General features: G+C 33.2%; 1 protein-coding gene across 7 annotated transcripts in view; it reads right to left on the bottom strand.

Annotated features, from left to right (window-relative positions):
- The window catches only part of GPATCH2 (G-patch domain containing 2), a 94,958-nt gene that overhangs the window by 69,557 nt on the left and 4,011 nt on the right, over positions 1-21,390 (bottom strand). For 3 of the 7 annotated variants that reach the window (XM_034427832.3, XM_034427835.3, XM_087883181.1), the window contains exons 2-5: positions 18,522-19,235; positions 14,627-14,688; positions 11,394-11,576; positions 9,631-9,710 (exon numbers count right to left, since the gene is read on the bottom strand). In XM_034427832.3, coding sequence (XP_034283723.1) covers positions 9,631-9,710; positions 11,394-11,576; positions 14,627-14,688; positions 18,522-19,235 — 1,039 coding nt within the window. Of the gene's footprint in view, positions 1-7,540; positions 7,774-9,630; positions 9,711-11,393; positions 11,577-14,626; positions 14,689-18,521; positions 19,236-21,390 lie in introns of those variants that run through there. The other 4 variants (XM_034427833.2, XM_087883182.1, XM_034427836.2 and 1 more) reach the window with 3 other exon arrangements.

The raw sequence follows: 21,390 nt of genomic DNA, 5'->3' as shown, positions 1-21,390 counted from the left end.
GCATAAATATGCCTATGTATAAAGCAAAAGGGACTAATGTCTATGTACATATATGAAGGGACTGATTCTTTTCAGTTTCAGAGTATCTAACTATAAATCTCCCATACCTCTGAAATTAGCTGGAAAACAAAACAAAACCTGCATGGAATTAACATTCTAGGAATGGTTCCATACTGCAATTATTCCTTATACCTGACTCAGCAACTGGAAGCTGACTATATCTTTTAGTTAATTCTATACCAAGGTTCAGATAACATGAAACATGCAACACCACAGTTAAAATAACCAAAGTTAAGAGTACCTCTGCCTTAACACCAATTTCAGACATTGTCCATTTTTAATAGCACAATAAATATCATGAAAATACACTGTACAAATTAGCATTCTATAATTAGCAATAGCAATAGCACTTAGACTTATATACTGCTTCACAATGCTTTACAGCCCTCTCTAAGCGATTTACAAGTTCAGCATATTGCCCCCAACAATTTGGGTCCTCATTTTACCCACCTCGGAAGGATGGAAGGCTGAGTCAACCTTGACCTGTAGTTTGGCAGATCAAATCTCACCAGGTTCAAGGTTGTTGACTCAGCCTTCCATCATTCCAAGGTGGGTAAAATGAGGACCCAGATTGTTGGGGACAATATGCTGACTCTGTAAATCGCTTAGAGAGGGCTGGAAAGCACTGTGAAGCGGTATATAAGTCTAAGTGCTATTGCTATTGAGCCTGGTGAGATTTAAACTGCCAAATTGCAGGCAGCTGGCAGTCAGCAGAAGTAGCCTGCAGTACTGTACTTTAACCACTGCGCCACTGCGGCTCATAATTGCCCTCACATTGAAGATGGGAAACTAAAGAGAATACATGCTAAAATCAACAAGTGAGTTATATTTAAAGTAAACTGATCTAGCAACACCAATTTACAAATGAAAGTCACAGGATTAAGTCCATTTATAAAAAAAGAAAAGTTTTGTAATTATATTTTTGTAGTGGATATTTGAATGATTTTTGTTTTCCTAATTTCTTCTAGACAGAAAATACCAGCATGACATGAAATTATATAAAGAAAATATAGATGATGATCTATATATTTCATACAAAAAAAGGCTTACTTCTGAAATGTATACCCAATTTTGTCTAAATTTCTGGGCTTTTACTAATTTTGGGCAATTTCTATTACTTAAATGTTTTACCTGGCTGGTTAACCATGTGATTTTTTTTAAATCAATTTTTTAAAAAAAAGTTGAATAAACATACCTTAATTATGCATATTCAGTTCATATATCATATGAACTGGCAAGCTTAATAGATAATTCACTTGTGGGCAGGGGTGGGTTCTAAAATTTTTTATTACCTGTTCTGTGGGCGTGGCTTATTTTGTGGGCATGGCTTGGTCATGTGACGATTATTTAGGATTTAGCAGAGGTACTGGTCTACCAGGCTTTTAACTGCTTGCAGAGCTGCACCGATCTACCCATTTATTTTTGCAGGGACTTATCTACTCATGTATTTTGGCAGGCACTGGTCTACTCATGTATTTTTGCAGGCACTGGTCTACCCTTTTATTTTTGCAGGCACCGGTCTACTCATTTGTTTTCTTTTAACACTGATCAGCTGTAGGGCGGCCCTTTGAAGCCCTGCGGCAAGAGTTTAAACAGTTTTTTTTTCCTCTAGCCATCAGCAGGCAGCAATAGATTGGGGGTGAGGCCAAATAAAAGGTAAGAATAACACGGGGAGTGGGTGGGTGGGGCTGGGGGGTAGAACCAGGTCGGGGAAACAGGGCTGAACTGGGAGGAACTCACCACTGCTTGTGGGTTTTTTTCCCTAATGAACATTCTGGATCTGCAAATAAGCAGGGTCTCATTTTTACACTCTGGAAGAAGTTGATACGTAAATGTAGCATATGGACCATACTTAAAAATTCTTCTTTTGCCCTCATTATGTGTCATGGGCATTTAATCCTAACATATATCCCTCAAAGCATTTCTTTTTCTCAAATTCCTGGATGTATATAAATCTCATTATAGACATTCTAAAATAATTAGAAAAACTATTTTTTAATTAACAGTTTTTTTGTTAATTAAAATTGGAGCGTTGTAATCTAAAACATTTCTTGAAAAACTATCAATAGCTTGATGCTTTCGTTAACATAATTTTATTTGAAAATTGTCTTATTAATGAGGTCTTGACAATTCCATAATGGCAAGATTTTCTATGAAAATCAACAATTTAGAGAGAAAAACTGAACATATTGTCACTATTTTTAGATGAACAGGTAAGACCCATAATTAATGTCTGCTCTTTAGTGAAGAAAACAGATGCTTTCTTCACTATGTAATTAGTGAAATTAATGAATTCTAATGCTTCCATGCAAATGATTTCTTTATCTCTCAAATTAATCATTTCATCGCCCAATATGTTATCAGCTCTTATCAGATTTACCGATATAGTATACCAAGCTTCAATTTTATCTACTTTATTTATTATGTCATTTTTCCTTTGTTGTCATTGCAGTGTTTTATAATAACCCACTAGTTTATCAACATGTTGATGTTATGGTACAAACAAAATAAGATGAGGAATTACATTTATTATAATTACATGTAATTGCAATTATGTAGTAATTAAATACAGAGCCAAATACAGAATCTGAAAGATGTATCGAGTGATTTTTAAATGTGGCTGAATCAATATGTGCAATAAAATGAGTTCCCGTAAATCCTTACATAATGCAAAGTACTTTTCTACTTCCAATTATAATTGGTGGTGGAGAATCATATTTTTAATGCTGCATTGTGTCAAATGAATAGCAAGATTTTATCTACAACTTCTTGATCCAGAAGACAATGGCAAACTATTTCCTGTTGCCAGAAACTCCTACATGGACTATTTGTTCATATAATCCGTTTGGAGGATTTATTTATTCATTCAATTTACATAGTCACCCATTTCACACAAGCTACTCTGAGGGGCAGAAACAGTTGAGTTTAGTAGAAGGGGATTTTTTTTTTTTTTTGTAATAACTCTTGTGGGTGTATATTTTCAATCCCAAGAAAGAAAATTTTATTCTTTTTTAAACATAAGGCAGAAGTATAACTATTTTTAAAGTATAAAGTTCATTTTCTAACAAGGAAACCTAATGGGATTTCTGAATCTCCAAGGATCACAGAATGATCAAAGATTAGGATTGGAATGAAATGCTGCTTATTAAAGCTGAGAAGGTATTTTGATGTAAATAAATTTTTCTACAGTTGCCCATCTCAATAAGTGATTCTGCATGATACATATAATAGAAATATAAAACAAAACAATACAGAATAAATATATATGTATGCTGAGTAAACTAGATTTTAATATAGCCAAAAATGGTGCCCTTAATACACCTGGGCATGAAAACAGGTCTTCACAGCCATACAAAAGACCAGCTGTATCCAGTGTCATCCTGGTTTCTGAAGAGAGAATGTTCCAGGAGGACAGGGCCTATGGCCGAGAACCGTAGTTCCTAACTAGTCAACAATTCTTGGCTAATGGGACCCAAATGCAGCTCATTAAGTATGTACTATATGAGTCGAACATCCAATACCATTTGGATGTTACCCATGCAACCTCATTTTGCAACAGTTGAAGATTCTGAATACTTTTCAAGGGCAGTCCCTAGTACCATGCCTTGCAATAATCCAGATGAGAGGACATGAGGACAAATGTGACTGTGAGCAAAGCCAAGAGGTTTTGCCATTTTTTAGGGGGGGAAGAGATTCTTTTACATAGTGGCAAATTCTTGAAAAAAAAGTATTTGAGCAATTAATAGTTTGGTAGTTGGAGAATTCAATACTTTTATAGAAATCACAATTTTATATTATTCCTTTTCAGATAGTTTAGGGTGTTTTTTAAAAAGCAAAAGGTGGAAATGGGAATGATTTCTAAAAATAGGAAATATGCATCTGTGGTGCTGTATGATATCACATAATAAAAATGTTTGCTATTTTATTTCAGGGATAAAAAATATAGGTAGACCTTAGCACATAACCACAATTTGGACTGGAATTTGCATTGCTTAGCACTTCAGTTACGAACTCCTTGCCCTCCCCAATTACATCCCGGGGTGCATCCCCTACCCAGCACCTGGATCTCAGGCCAGCAGGAGGAGGAAGATGGGTAAAGTCAACTGTGGGCAGTGGGGGGCAGCAGCAGAGAGGTATGTGATTGACTGCAAGGCACCCAAAGGGCAAAAATGGGGGGACTTGAGATGCCTATGTGGACATAAATGTGGACAGGCTTGAATTTTGACCATGTGACCATAGGAGTACTGTAACAGTCATAATGTCAGGCATGAATAAATCCGTTCATTCAGCAATATCATAACACTGAAGGATTGCTGAATGAATGTCATAAGTTAAGGACCACCTATACAGCATAACATTTATTCTTGTTCATATTCAACTATCTTACATTTGGTTTCATTTATCTGATTAACTGATGTATGCAAATAAAATCTATAATAATCATTTTCAAACTGGTTGCTTTACTATTTAATGCTTTCAAAGACCATAAAAAGTCTTCTGATCATCTTATTGGGCTGAATCAAAGTTCAAGGGTATTAAAATGTATAAAGGACAAAAAAGAGAAGTGGTTGGGTTATAGATTTTAACTTTTAAGTAGCAAATGGATTCAGAATAGATTTATAATTTACAATGAATCAAAAGGGAAAAAACCCAACAACAATAGACTATAGCAAAAATGGTGCAAATGTATCAGGCAACAAATGAATAAACATTTGAGAAGATTTATTATTAGAAATTGCAATAAATTTTGAAAAGATGAATTGATTTAGTTAAAAGGTATAACTGACAATTTATTGGGTGGGAAGATGCATTATTTTCCAATTGTTATCCACCTATAGTAAAACTGATTTGTGTCTCATTGTATTTTATGGAAAAGGAGAGAGCAACTTTCAGTGATTTAGATTAAATGTATTAATCATAACCAGACACTGTGAACTATATATCTACTATTAAAGAAGATTTTTGACATTTAATTCTGTAGCAATATTTTGACTCTGTACCTCTCTTCCTAAATCTAATTCCTGCTACAGTTGGCAGATTTCTTCCTCTAAATTTTATGAGTCTTAAAGTAGTATTTTACCCATTCATGCGGTAAATAATGCAGGATTAGAAATATTTAGTGTTTTGTTTCTCTTTAAAGAGTAGAAATCCATCAAACCCAAAAGAAGTTTCTGATTTCTTAAAATTGTAGTTTTAGCATAACCAATAACAGCTCAAAGAAAATTCTTTTTAAAGACAGACATTAATAAAAAGTATAGTTTTAAATTATATTCCTACACTTAAGAATTGAAAGTCAAATATATCTATATCTATTTTTTAACATACCAGAAATTAAAATAAAATCACAATGCAGACTATTACACAAACACAAATAGACAAATGTTTATGTATATATAATCTGTAGCAGGTACAATGAGATTACAATAGAAAGACACATGATGAATAAAAAAGAGCTAAATGTGCATGTGAACTGGCTTTTGTGTGTGAAACAACTTTCCTTTCTTTTAATATTTTGTGTATGAAACAATTTTCCCTTTTTCAACATGACCCACAACTGGAAAAACTAGGAAAATATTAATTATACTCCTTGCCTCTTCATTTTCTTGCATAGGAGTCATATTTTCTGGATTTCTATCCTTCCAGCAGTATTGTTCATCCCCAAAATAACTGTTAAGATTATCAATGGATTTGAGAAAGCCTGCATCCCACATCCTGCAGTGTGTATGAACATTGGGAAAACAACATACCTCCTGCATATCTCCTGCAATATATTAACAAATAAACGAGAACTACCTGCAATAGATAGTTCTCGATTTATGGTCCCAACTCCGCCCAGAATTTCACTTGATAAGGTGACTGTTAAGTAAGTCATGCCCAATTTTACGACTTTTGCCATGTTATCGGGTGAATCATATAGATGTTAACCAAATCCGCTTCCCTCACTGATTCTGCTTGTCGCAACTGACTGAGAAGGTTGCAAATGGGGCTCATATGACACTGGGACACTTCAATAAATACATGCCAGTTGCCAAACGACCAAATTTTTATCATGTGACCGTGGGGATACTATGACAGCTTTAAATGCAAGGTCATAAGTTACTTTTTTCAGTGCTCTTGTAACATTGAATGGTTGTTAAACAAATGGTTGTAATACAAAAGCTACCTGTAATGCCACCTGTTTCTCTCAGCAGGGCATTAAGGACCACAATACATTTCTCCAATGTGATTATTTGGCTTCTTTTAGCCATGGAGACCTGACTGTTTTCTGAGATTGGCTAGTTTATTCAGGCCGCTGTGGACTGTCTTCAGGAGTGAGAGACTGATCCATACCTCCTGATCCACTTGCTTCTTTGAGTCACAAACTTCTCCTTGATGTTCTTGAGTGTTTATTTCCCTTCTCTGCCTCTCCTGAGTTTAATTTGTCATTGCCAGGAACTGCCTAGTTTCCTTTGCACCTTTGTCAAAAAAAAGTATACTCAAAACTTTTCCCCTTTTCTTCCAATAAAGACACAAGCTTATACTGTGTTCATTTTATGTATTACAATATTTTCTAACAGGTGACTTTCTACTAGGAAAATAGAGATTCACAGTATGATATAGATGGCAATCTTTTTTTAATGCATATCTTAATAGAAAACACCAACATAATATGCTTCTTGAATGTTCCTTGTCCCCCCCCCCTCTCTCTATCTCTCTATCTCTCTATCTATAATCCAAATAATCCTTACAATAATATGACAAAATTTTCAGAAGTTCTATCTCCACACTACAGGTAGCAGAAGCTGAGAAACAGATGCATACAGTAGAACAATTCAATGTGTTTATGAGGCAGTATCTTAATCTGAGGTTGTTTGTCCACATATTTCACAGAATTTAAATCAATTGCAAGCTATACCACATTCAAGAACATTCTTGGAAAGATTGTTCTGCAATTAATAGAACCATGAATAGTAATATTCTAATGCTATATAACAGATGGACTACACTGACCACCACTAGAAGTATTCACTAATAAATAAATATTAGAGCAAGAATATTGGGATAGATGTACCACTCTCCACACTTCAGTTAATTTCTTTCATTTTTTAAAAAATTGCAGCATGTCTTTTTATTATAATAATGATATTATTTTAATTATGTTTTGATTTTATATAGATGCCTTTTGGAAATATTTATACTTTCAAAGGCTACATATCAACCATTCCATTCTAACAGAAGAAACAATTTGGAACTTTCAACATAAATATATAATAAAGGCAGAATTGCCAGCAGTGAGGTATATAGATTTCAGCTGCTCCAGAATCTGTGAAAAATGACTGCCCATTTTTTGAGTAATACCTTCACTTACACTTTTGATCAACAAAACAAAGTGAAACAAAAAATAACCTTGTACCTCTTCACTCCTTTCCTGACTCACTTCGGTGAGTTCTTAGGATGCACAAACACTGTAGAAAAAGGATTTATTTACACTGCGCTCCTATTGATGTTTTATCTATTTATTACATAATACGTAATCTATTACATAATATGATTAAATCAAGCTGAACAGAAATGCATGGTCAGTGCTCTATGTGCATTGCTATGCAGTTTATGATTTGGCCCTTTATTCAGATGAAACCTCATCAGAAAGTATGTCCTTTTGCCTTCCTCCCGGTCCTTTCTTCTTTTCAGAGGCACTGAGAAACTGTTCCTGCACAGGCTTTGCAAACTCATCTGTGTTAAAAGTGAAAGAACAGGTCATCATCTCAATTCTGTTCAAAGAGTTGCATTTGCAGTATCCTATTTAGCTCAGGGAATTAATCTTTCTAAAAGCACTTTTGCTTTCAGTGTAACAGTCTAATAGCAGTAATTACTTCTTGTTCAGCATTACCAGATGTCACAGGCATTAGATTCCTCCTTTTGTTATTGGTTTTCAGCATTTTTAAGATTGCTTTTGAACTTTCTTCACTGATAACTAATAACTTTATGTCTTCTGTCGTGACAGGTCAAATTTTCAAAGCAAATCTATTGGGTGTGTCTGTAGTAGATATTAGGAAGTATAGGCTGCTGATAGGAAATCAGCTATACTGAAGTTATTCTTCATCCTTCCTTAAATTGCACGAAGCAGCAATATACTTATTAATAATAATAATATTACAAGGCAAGCTTAATAAATATGGGCAGAGAGATGGAATTTTTATCAGACTGAAAATTATCCACAAAAATATTTTTTCTATCAAATTTACAGAGATATCAGAATACCCTCACCAGTGTTATATTTCTAAAATGAACAGTAGTAATTTATTATATAAAAAGTTGTGCTAAAAAGCATAAATTATCCAGCTATCTGAAAATTATTTAATATAAATAATATTTGTATGAATCAAACTAATCAAAACATATATTTTGTAGGAGGTATTTACCAGGAAAAAGAAAATATTTCAACTATTAAGATCTTATATCAGAAAACAAATCTAGACTCTTCCCATTTATTTACATATACACAAACATTAATGTATGCACACACACACACACACATGTATGTACACGGCATACTTCCACCAATTGAAACTTAATCACCTTTTTCACAATTTAAGGGAGAAATGCAGTTTTTAGTTTGGTTAAATCATGTGTCATCAATATCACGAACTTAATCTATCAGTTGTAATAGCACCTATAAAATACTAGAATGAGATTGCAATAAGCCTAGAAAATGGGCTACAAATCCCAGATATGTTCAAGCAAGCAGTGAACCAAAAATAAAAATACGGAGATCTGTAACTAGCAACTAGACACCATTCATCTGATTCATTACCTCTAAAGACAAAGTTCACAGGCCAAGGTCTTATTTAACCCAGAACTGCTACTCTTGCACAAGGAGATCTAAAATTTCATTTAGTTAGCCAAACTAGTTTTCACAAATAGACTTTTTTATACTAACACAATGTCATGTTTATCAAGCATACATGTAAAAATCCAATGCATATTAATATTAGCTTAACATTTCAAATAAACTTGACAGGTTCAAGCTTCCCCACCCCCGCTTTCAGATTTTGTCTACTACAGCAGGATAATTTTTTAGTTTCCAGAACAAAAATGATTTTGTTCTGGATAATAATGAAGATTAAAATTAGGTTTCTCCAAACTTGTTTATAGTATTTCATACATTGCATTCTAATCAAACCTTAAACATCTGAGGGTAAAAGATACATGGATTTTCCAGAATTAAGAGGTAAGCAGATCATCTATACTACAGAATTACAAATATAAGGGATAGAAGTTTGAGACAATTGCTAAATACATTTGTTGATAAATATGCAAAATGCTAAATACATATGCTAAATAAATAAATCTTGTTTATCATTGATTGTCATTATCATTTAATCAGATCATCATTTAATGTATCTCTACTTTCTGTATCATGGATTTGTACAGTTCTGAAAAAAGTTAATTATTAAAAATGGTGGGAGACTCAAATATTACTGTAAGATAATTGTTTTATACAATTGTTTGCACAGTTAGTTGATACTGGAACATAGTTTAATTTAATAAGAAAATGTGGCTCACAATAAATTATGAGAACCAGCTCACCATTGCAGTTGTGTTCCCTGTTACCTTTTTGATGTTCCTGGCTGGCATTCCATGAAGATGACTAAGCCTTGTCTGGAAATCTAGAAATAAAATTACAGTTCAATTAATATATAGCAATATACACTTATAAAGGGACAATCTAAAAGATAAAGATTTGTTTTCTTCATCTAAAACAGTTTAAAATTCTCTTTTGGTTTAAAAATTATTGTATAAGAAAATTACATATAAATAATAGGTAAAGGTAAAGGTTCCCCTCGCACATATGTGCTAGTCGTTTCCGACTCTAGGGGGCGGTGCTCCATTTCAAAGCCGAAGAACCAGCACTGTCCAAAGATGTCTCCATGGTCATGTGGCCAGCATGACTAAATGCCAAAGGTGGATGGAACGCTGTTACCTTTCCACCAAAGGTGGTCCCTATTTTTCTACTTGCATTTTTTACATGCTTTCAAACTGCTAAGTTGGCAGAAGCGGGGACAAGTAACGGGAGCTCACCCCATTACGCGGCACTAGGGATTCGAACTGCTGAATTGCTGACCTTTCGATCGACAAGCTCATATAAAATATGGCAAACCTCTACTCCAATTTTAACATGTTGCATTATCAGGCATGGATCAACATACAATATATATGTTATATGAAATTTACTTGTACTATTAAATAATGCTATCACAGTGTTGGAATCATTCCAACATTGGAAACTTGATAATTATACATAGTTATAAATCACTCTCTTAAAGGTAGTCATGTCATCATCCAAGAGATGAATAACCAGACAAGGCACAATTAGATTGTTTACTGGATTGCAATTTTCAAAAAAGTTATAAAAGGAAAAAAACTGAAATAGAGTATTTGTACAGATGGTATTGTTGAAAAGTCTTCATTTTCTTTTAATAATTTTTAAAAGGAATAAATGAAGATCTTTCAGATAATAACTAGTTTGAAGTTTGAAGTGCCTCGCTTCAATTGCAAAATAGCTGTTTCAAGTGTAAAACAACCTATCACTGGGAAATGTTTCAAGCACAGTTACAAACTTGAAACAGAATTGCCTCAAACTTTACACTCTTTTAAAATGAAGAGTTTTTAATTACAATGGTTTGAAATAGAAACTGTTCATTTTCTTAGTAATAGACCATCCTGAAATCAGGATGAATTGGCACAAAATATTAAAGAATCTCATGGCGCACTGAAAACTAATTTTACTGTGGACCATAATTCATTTTATCAAGTATGCATTCCACAAGATCTTTGACATATTTGTTGTTTAGAGAGCAGCACTCCTATCTTCTTAGAAGATGGCTTCAATTATTACTTCAGAATGTAAAGACATCACACTGTTGTTTAAGGACTGAAAATTAATTTTGGCCTTTTCACATTTACTGGTTATGTATGTATTAAAAAAATTTTTTTTAAAAAAAAGGTTAATTTTTACCAGAGAACACAATGGGATAGGTATAGAGGAGAAGGGAGGAATGAGATCTAGAATATTGAATAATGTTTAGAAAAATATTGGAAGTAGCATACAGAGTTATAAGGGGCGGACATAATCAGCCCAAACTATGTCGTTTTCTCTTCCATAAATACCTGAACTTTTGACAATGTAACTCCAACCCCAGTGAGGATCCAAATACCTTCACAATATACAACAAAGTAAGCTTTAGACTGGAATCAAAAAGAGGTAAGTTGGTTGCAGACTTCAAAATCTATTAACAATATTTAATTTAATATAACTCTAATTTCAAAACAGTCTTTTAAAAGTTACTAACCTCTCTTGCCTGAATGTGACATAAGTGGGAAGCTGCCTGTTAAAATACTTTCAAAGATGGGGTCAGGCATCTCTTTCTCCAGTCCTGCTGAATCTTCCTTTTCCCACCAAGGAATAATTCCAGTAATCCCACAGGCACCTCCAGGTTCACTTTCATGGAACCAGTCACTTTGCTCATCATCACCTATAAGAAACATTCCACATGTTATTCAGAAAGATATATTGAAGTGTGTTATCCACCCAAGTGTTTCATCTGTAATAAGAACTATTTCTTCTTTCTCTTCTATATTGTATTTTCTTTGGCAGCAGAACTTTAATTGAGATTTCTCATTTACTAGCATGAGATTCAAAGGAAATGAAATTCTATTTGCGGGTCATTTAAAAATCTGAGAAATAATTTGAAGACCTAATATTTTAATGATAACACCAAAAAATTTTATATCACTTAGTGTGGTTTCAACATTAATAAAACGAACTATAATCCCATGTAGGGAATTTTTTAAAAAGTATAAATCTGTGGAATCAGTTGTTTGCAGATTATAATGATACCATAATTAGCTTAATTTTATGATTTGTGTGGTAAATAAAAGGAAACAATCATAAATAGGTGTGGCCAAATAAACTTAATTTTATTAAGATTAATTAAGAAACAAGTTTTTAAAAAGTTATTTTCAAATGAAAGATGACAGCTTCACAGAAATATTGACCATCTAGGGCAGGGGAGAAATCTACTTACCTTCTTTACCAGTTCAGAAGTGCACACGCCGCGCATGCGCACAGTCCTTCTGTACATGTGCAAAACCTTTTGCACATGCAGAGGTAAAAAACACATTACTTCCTGGTTAAACCCAGGAAGTAATGACACCCGGGCGGGTGGACAGAGCTGCACTCCGCCATCGCTACTGGATTGCCGAACCAATGGCCAAGATCGCTACCGGACCGGGCAATCTGGTCCGATCCGGGAGCATTTCACCCCTGATCTAGAGTAATAGTTCATAGAAACTAAAAATTCAAAAGAAAATCTCAAATATGCCCTTCACAAAATGATCTGAAATTTTTACATCTTTGCTAAAGGGCCCTAAAGCTATTTTTCATTTTCCATGTGGCTAGAGTGATAGAACTGGTAAAAGGGTGGATGATGTCAGAAATGCCATCCTGGAACAGCAGTCACTTTAAGCAAGGATTTGTTTTAACTTGCCTGAAAGTTTTCAGAATCACCATGAGGAATTAAGACCTGGGCTGGACATATAATAAAGACTCTAGCTCCTGTCTTTCAACAGCAGTATGGGAACATTTGAAGTTACCCGTCCACTCAAAAGAATTCATCCCATGATCTGTCTGAGTACATCTGAGAAAGCACTTAATGACTTAGATGTAGCTAGATCAAAATCTCTTTTCTGAGATTTATATCCAGATTTGCTTTTATATTTTATTTGCTTTATTTATTTATTTATTTATTTGCTTTATTTAGCAGATGAGCCACATTGGCGCAGTAGTTGGAATGCATTACTGCAGGCTACTTCTGCTGACTGCCTGCAATTTGGAAGTTCAAATCTCACCAGGCTCAAAGTTGACTCAGCCTTCCATCCTTCCGAGGTGGGTAGAATGAGGACCCAAAAATTGTTGGGGGCAATATGCTGACTGTAAACAGCTTAGAAAGAGCTGTAAAGCGGTATATAAGTCTAAGTGCTACTGCTATTTATTTATTTATTTATTTATTTATTTATTTATTTATTTATTTATTTTAAAAAGGTTCTTCAACTTGTTCTCAATGAACATTAACATACACTTTTAAACTGTAAAAATTATCCTTGATTTAAAAGAGATGATACAACAATTCAGGCATTTTTGGAGTCCAACACAATGGAGATTCAGATAACCAGAAAGCTAGAACTGTGCAGTTTTCTCCCTAGAAGAAGAAAGGATGCAATTTTTGCCACTTCCAGTTTCTGCCTGCAATTTTGTCAACCACATTCTCCTGAATTTTTTTTTTTAAAGCTTTAATGTGCAAAGAATGGGAGTGGGACAGAATTGAGTAAAACTGTATCTGACTGCTTTCGCTATTTTTGCTAATTAAATAATATATACTGATGCTAGGGGGCATTAGGAGGTCTGTGCCCAGGAAAGGTACAGGCATATGCACCAAGACAAATTTCTTGTGTATCCAATCACACTTGGCCAATAAAAAAATCTAATCTAATCTAATCTAATCTAATCTAATCTGTTCGGTTCCATTCCATTCCATTCCATTCTGTGCACCCCATCCAGCCTGGCACCTAGCTAGTTGCTAACTAGCTAGACAAATTCTCCTGGTACCTCACAAAATGTAGTGAAGAAACAATAATCCTAAAATATCAGTAACTATATACACACATATCACAGTAAGTACACTGTAAATACATTTTGCCATGCAAATGCAGTCAATGTTTCTTTTGCCTGTGCTTTACAATTTTTAATAGTTATTCACCAGTAGACTCTTAATCAACCATAGAGAGAGAACTACCATCTTAAACTGTTCAGTGTGCAAAAAACACAAGTAACCCCACCTTATGACAGCCAGAGAATGAATAATATTGAATGTCATTGATCACAACTAAACACAGAAATTCCTATTTACTGCAACACAGTCTTAAACAAATATATTATCTTTGAAATTAATTCTTTGGGACCATAAAACAATAATTTAAAATGTGTATGTCTCTTTAAACTCAATTGTAATGAAGCAGAAGAGAACAATTGGACTAAAGTATATTTAATGAAGTTATAAAAATAAAACATATTGATTGTATCAAGACTTCAGTTCCGATTCTGTTACTTAAATTTCAGCAGCTAATAATATTTTAATATTAGATCACTGCCAGGACAACTCTAACATTTAAACCACTTGTTTATAACACCACAATAAATAATATCAGGAGTTAGAAAATTTTGACAGTACAGTAGTCTAGTAAACACCAAATCAACCGAAATATTTTACGCTATGATGTTTTAGGATTCATATAAAATTTTATCAGAAAGAATTCTATGTTGATTTTACAGGAACAGGATGAATTGTTCTATTAACTCTAGAGATAATTCCATGTTTAAAGCAAAAACAGCAAAAACACATACAAACCCTGACAAACTGGATTTTCTATACAATGTTTTTAGTTAAAAAACAAAAACTAAGATATTATCTGCTTATGAAGTATACAAACACTTAACTGGATACATTTCTTAAAAATGTTTCAGTACCTTGTCTTCCCTCATCATTGGTAAACAAACCAGCATCACTACTGCTGAGGCTGCTGGATTCACTGTGATAATAGGGAAAAAGAAAAGATCAGAAGTACAATTGATATCTCAGTCATAAAATTTTAAACAGGCAAGATTGCACTTAGATGAAACTTAAGCCTTAACAAAATCTAAAAGAAAATAGGATATTATTTTTTAAAAAAGAAAGATAGATCAAACTGCAAATATCACGGTTCCATTAACTACAGAACATATTATTTTTGGCACATAAAACCACAGGAATCTAATGGGACCCTGACAGTAAGCCAGATGTGACTGCAATGAGGTGCTGATACAATTGATGCATTTTATTATCTGCTTCCATCTAAGGCTCACTGTTCTTTTCTTATGCTGTGCTATTCAGCTTGATCCTAAAATTATTGCTCACTTTTAAAAAAAAGGAAGAAAAAGGGGGAAAACGAGGGAATTTGAGTCAAAACTATTTCAGCTTTTGGTTGTATGAAAAATAGGTATCCCACGTCAGAATATCTATTCTTAACATTTGGAAATATTATGGACCTACCTCATAAATGTTCATTGCAATTCTATTATTTAATTAAAAAAGAAGAGCTTTTGTACAATGATGTCTTTTAAATCAAAGTAAAAGGTCTCTCGAGAAAAACAAGAAAAAAAATCAATATAACAAAAAACAAAACCAAATCAATTTCTGTTACTTTCTAATTTCTGTTTCTCACAACATATTTTTATATTCATTACCCAAATGTTTTACATGTGTAAGTAAAAAATGTAGAAAATTATGTACAAATGTAGATTTAATATTATGAACATTTAATATTTTAAATCAGCATCAGGATTCAGAATGCCATCAATGTCCAAACATTTCTAATTTTCTGCAGTAAGTGGTCCTGAGTTTTAAAATTCATCAAAATATCACTGCCAATGAACTACTGTTTTACACAAAGAATTATTTTTCTAAAAGATAAAAAGTCAAATCCCACAATAACTTGAAATACACTTTTTATTTGGAATTTAATTGTGACCAACAAAAGGGGACCTTTAAACATTTGCAGTGAATTTTCACTTTTGTACAGCTGAAATTAATTCCCAATCTATTTATAAATCCTAAAGGGAATAACTTTACTGTATCAATATGTTGATACTGTATCAATTTTGAATTTAGTCGACAGACTTACTATCAGTAATTTAATACAAATTAATCCAGTAATTTAACACAATCTAATCCTATATTTTAACTATTTAACACAATCTAATCCTATATTTTAAATTTTTAAATAGTTCTTAACTTTGTTAAACTTCTTTTAAAGTTATATCTTTGAACTAGGTTATCTCATAGATTTTTAACAATTTTGGTGCCTAATTTCTCTGATGATTTGGTTTTTTTTTAAGTGTATTTTTGAACTTTTAAAACTATAACTGTTCTATCACTATTGTTGTATGTACACTGAGAGTTAATGCACCAGAGCAAATTCCTTGTGTGTCTAATCACACTTGGCCAATAAAGAATTGTATTCTACTCTGTATTGTACACAACTGGATGCTTAGTTACTTTACTTACCCAAATTGCGAAAGAAATGCTGTGAGTTTCATCAATTCTGGTAAAGATTTGGAAGCTATTGTTAATAATCCTAAAAATTCACCTGTGTTCAGTAACATTCACTTCTTCAAAAAGAGTTTCGTTAATTGTAAATTAGAAATTAGTATAATCTAGGCCTGTAGGCAAGCAAGTGACACTTATAACCAGGAAAGAAATCTGATCATAAAAGGATTCAGCAATCATCCAATCATAACATCCAGCCAGAACTGAATTTCAATGCTGTTTGCAATAATAAGGATTGGATTTAAAAAGCATAAAAGCTTTCCAATGCCAATTTGCTTAATAAGTGTGTAATTGTGCAGTCACATGACTGCATCTATCACAGTAACTGCTGGTTTTCTCTGTTGGTGCTAATTTATAATGTCCATAAGCAGTACTTCAGTTTTTATATATGTTAAAAATTATTTTCAATATTTCAGGGCATCAAGTGTCTGCCACTTATCTAGGAGAGCTCTTATCAAAAGCAGAACAGGAACAATTTTGCCATGAAAAAAAATCAAATTAGAAATGTCCTTTATAAATGCCTATGGAGTTTTTTTTTTAATTAAGATTTTAAGGAAGCCCTTTCAGATTTCTTCCAATGGTTCCTTAAGTTTTCTCCATACAATTATTTGGCAATTTTATTGTATATAACAGTTAGGAAATACTGAAAATTGTTTACAACAAGTTAACCTATTGTTCCATTTACCTCTGTTAGTGCAGAGATTGGCTTATATTGGTTTTCAAGGTTTCAGGCAGATCTTTTTTTCCAACCATTATTTAAATAGTCAGGGATTGAAATGGCTTGCCAAGCACATACTACACTTGTGAACTGCACCCTTTTTCCAATCTGTTATCTGTTGTTAAATGTCTTTGTTTCCCATGCTAAAGGAAGATGAGGCAAATGTTTCAGTAAATTACTACAGCTATTGTTGGATGAAAGTTCTCAACAAATAAAAGGCATTGTACTAAAAGGGAAACGCATTAGCAAGAACATAGAGACAGTGTTGTATGAACTCTATTCATACTGGAAAAAAGACAAATTATTAATTACATATATATTAATATCCTACCCAGCTTCTCATCTTCAAAAAAGTGGTAAATGGCTATAGATTGTGGAAATTTTTAAAGAGAAATAGCAATAGCACTTAAACTTATATATTGCTTGATAATGCTTTACAAGCACTCTGAGCAGGTTATAAATGTCATCATATTGCCTCCCACAATCTGGGTCTTCATTTTCTGATCTTGGAAAAATGGAAGGCTGAGTAAACCTTGAGCTGATCAGGATCAAACTCCTGGCTGTGGGTAGAGTTAGCCTGCAATAATGCACTCTAACCACTGTGCCGCTACGGCTGTTACTTCCTTTACTATCTTATATTCTTTAGTTTTGCAGTTCTTCAAGTTACTATTAATATAGACAGAGCCACCACAATGTTCACTTGTCATCCTTATCCTGAAATCATTAGTTAACTGATATTCCAGCAAAGAGCCTTAGAATGCAGGCTTCTTGGCAACTTAATTTTTCCTAGGATAAAGATGGAAATTCATCAATAAAAAGGCAGAGCCATGTAGTTGGTTATTTAAATATAAACCTGAGCTATCCCAAAAATAGAAAGAAAGAGGGAATCAAATAGATAAAAATATCCTCATTAATTTAGAACTTACTATCAGCATAGAGCAAGTAGAATTCTGGTTTGAAAAACACTGTGATGCATCTCCCAAGAACAGTTGTGCCAGTGATGGTGAAAAATAGAATATATTTTATATTTCAATATTTTCTAATATTTAAATTTTTTTTTAAACATGACATAATTGGGAGTGGATAAAAGTATCCAGGACTGTAAGTTTACAAGAAATGTAAACATCTGTAATAAAGTATTTGAAAAGGAAATAAACAATTGTATTCTGTCAACTTTATAAATTCAAAACTTTTAATTAAAATTTGAACTATTTGCCCTTACTTCTCCTTTAATGGGAAGTAAAAAAAAATGAGTCATAGGAAAAAACCCCAAGGCAGCTAAATTTATTTTATTGAAATCCTCTGCATACTTGTTTGATAATAAGTACCACTGACCCCTGTAACTTACTTACAAATTAGGCCAAATAGGGTAGCATTGCACAAGAGTTGTACTTTTTGTACTGAAAGATTTAATGCAGAATGGCAGAAAGACTTTAAACAATTTTAAATAGTTCAACTTTGGCAGTATACTATGGAATCCTAAAGCAAAACATAATACTTTAACATAAGAACAGCACAATAATCTAAATTTCACAATTAAAAGAAAAACTGAAAACAACCTGTCACTCATGTTTTCATCTGAGCCCTTTTGCTCTTCATACTCCATTTTATCCTTGTTCACAGGATTGATTTCATCATTCTCTATGACCACGCCTTCATCCAAAATGTCTGGGCCTTGCCTATTTGCTGCTAGCTTTCTTTTTTTAACTTTACTCTTTGATAGTTCTTGATGGGAGTAAGATCTGTTGTCATTGTCCATTTCCTGGTCCTTAATGTTGCCTTGTTGGGGCAACGTAATTTTGTTTGTTACTTCAGAAGGTAGATCAATTGCCATTCGTTTCACCTTTCGACGTCTACGCAGAGTCCTGTTACCTAAATTGTCAACAGCTAGATCAGGTTCATGCCAGAGAGGTCTTTTGCCTCTTAGGTTATTTAAATTTGAATTTGGTCTGCGTTTTGCAACCAACAGTTGGTCATCAGAATCACTATGGTCTTTCTTATTAGCAGCATAGTTCTCTCTATAATCCTTGTTTGGCTCTTCAAGGCTGGAATCAGAACCTTCACTTAAACAATGTCCAGTCTCCCAGGGATGATGTGAATTAAATGAACGTCTTTTCCTTCCTCTTCTCTTTCGAGCCTGACGTTTTAGAAGACATGAGATGCTGCGAGAATGATCACCCGTATCTGCAAAGCCACCTCTTGCTTGCTCTGAACTTTCTTCCAGTGCAGAGACTAGATCATGAACTAGCTCCTCCATAGTCTTACTAAAATGCCTGTAAATAGCAAAAACAAAAAAAAAAAAAAAAAGCCATTTCTAGTTAATTAATATCTTGTTATAGTGACTGTTTTAGCAAAGTGAAAGAACTACTATCTTTGCTCGCTTTATGTGGTGCTTTAGAATTGGTGGCACTACACTGTAAAATTTTTTTGCCCTAACCATTTACCTATCAGATGGTAAGTAAAACAGAAATAATCACTCCCCACCCACATATCAGACCTTTTATTCTTATGCAAAGCCCTACAAGAGCAAAGCAGTATCTTGCCTTCATCTGAGTCTCAGGGGAAGAAATATAATAGACCACTATAAATTGTGAAAAGCTGTGCAGAATTTGTCTTAATTCTACTTTTTCAAAAACAAGAGACAGACAGACATCCAAGCTTGTTGCGAAGTATATTCAGGAAAAGGAAGGATTCAGTAGTAACCATAGATAACAAGAGCAAAAAAAAAAAAAAATTGTTAACACGTCTCCATAATAAAATATCACAAAATAATTCTTATGCTTCATGTTTCCTTAACATGAAACTTAAACTTAACAAAAACGTAACACACAATAACATTAATAGGGCAATCTATTTAACTGGTAAAGTACCAATTTAGCACAGTGATTAATTAAAGAAACAAAACCTTGTATGCTATAATTTCATTTCTGACTTTATAGTGAAAATTAGAAAGGCATTCAAAACACAAAGACAGAGAACAGAATAGTTTAGTTTAGTTTTACTTTATCCTAAGAGATTATATGAAAAAGGTAATTTAGACATTTGTTATTACTAATCTATCAAACAGCGAATTTATTTATTTGATTTATATCCTGCTTTTCCAGGACTATAAGACAACATACATGGGGATCTCCTTTCATTTTAACTGCACAACATGAATATTTTTACATAGTCATTCTATATGTATATAGACCAAATGACATTCAATTTAGTATTTCCTTAATCTTAGTGTTTCATCATTAAAATATGTATTTTGCTCTCTGTTATCCATGTTGCTAAGCTGGACAAATGTTTTTTGGCAACAATCATAAACTATGACGAACATTTAAACTATCTTAATATGCTTTTCAGACCACAAAAATCAATTACATCTATATTTTATCCTCTGAATGGCATAATCCAAGAAAAACACAAGAGAGGTGAGGTAGGGCTGCAGGGTGATTTTTTTTATATTCTTAATTATAACGAAAGAACAGTACAGTATAAAATAGGTATGAGCATAAATCAACTGTGAAAGCCATGTAAATTTAGTTGAAATACTATTTGCAGGTACCTCTTCTTATGCATGCAGTCTTTATTTTTCAATCCAAATGTCTCCCATAGAGTTTGTGCAAGTAATGACATCATTTGAAAAAAATTGGTAAAGTATATGTTTATGAGATACGGCAATAAGCACTGTGAGTTACTAAATGCCATATTTTTTATTTCAATTTGATCTCTGAAGATGGTTGCTGAGAAATCCCATTAAAATCACTTTATGAATGGATGCAGGAAATAGACTGGCTTGTCTGTCTCTTAAAAATGCAGCTTGAATCATATTGATGACATTCCATCAGCTGAAAGAAAGCTGTTGCATGTTGAAGGATAAAAAGAAAGCTGAATAAATTGTAACCAAAATTCTGATCCGCTTGGCCTTTTGTAAGGCCTTGAAGATCTGGCTTTGAGCCTAGGCCCAAGGCCCAGAGGGTATGAAGGGTCATGTTTCCTAGCTATACTGATATCTAGGTTGATTTTTTTTTATGAGGGAAATGTATAGTCTAGAAATATAAATAAAAATATTAAATTTGTATTATATTGTAATTGTTTTAACTGTTTTATGATCATTCACCACCAAGAGTCACTTACTTGTGATGGGTGGCCATAGAAACTTATTAAATAAAAATATGAAGTCATATAATCATCTAGTGATTTTCTGAATGTTCAGCATCTTGTTCTTTTACCTATTTTACCCAAATCAAAAATTCAGCTTTATGATACTTTGTTACACCTAATGAACTTCTCAAGGATTTTATATTTCATCTTTACTAGGTTTTACATCATAGAACTACATGGAAATTCAGGGTATATAATTATAAAAACACAAGCAAAAATATATGTTAAAATGTTTTTCAATTAAAGTCAGTCTTTTAATTTCTGTATTGTATATTG

Source organism: Pantherophis guttatus, chromosome 1 (assembly GCF_059756535.1).
Source record: "Pantherophis guttatus breed Tessera chromosome 1, ASM5975653v1, whole genome shotgun sequence".
NCBI lineage: Eukaryota > Metazoa > Chordata > Lepidosauria > Squamata > Colubridae > Pantherophis > Pantherophis guttatus.
The sequence above is the reverse complement of the archived record's forward strand: the minus strand, read 5'-3'. Positions and strand labels throughout refer to the sequence as shown.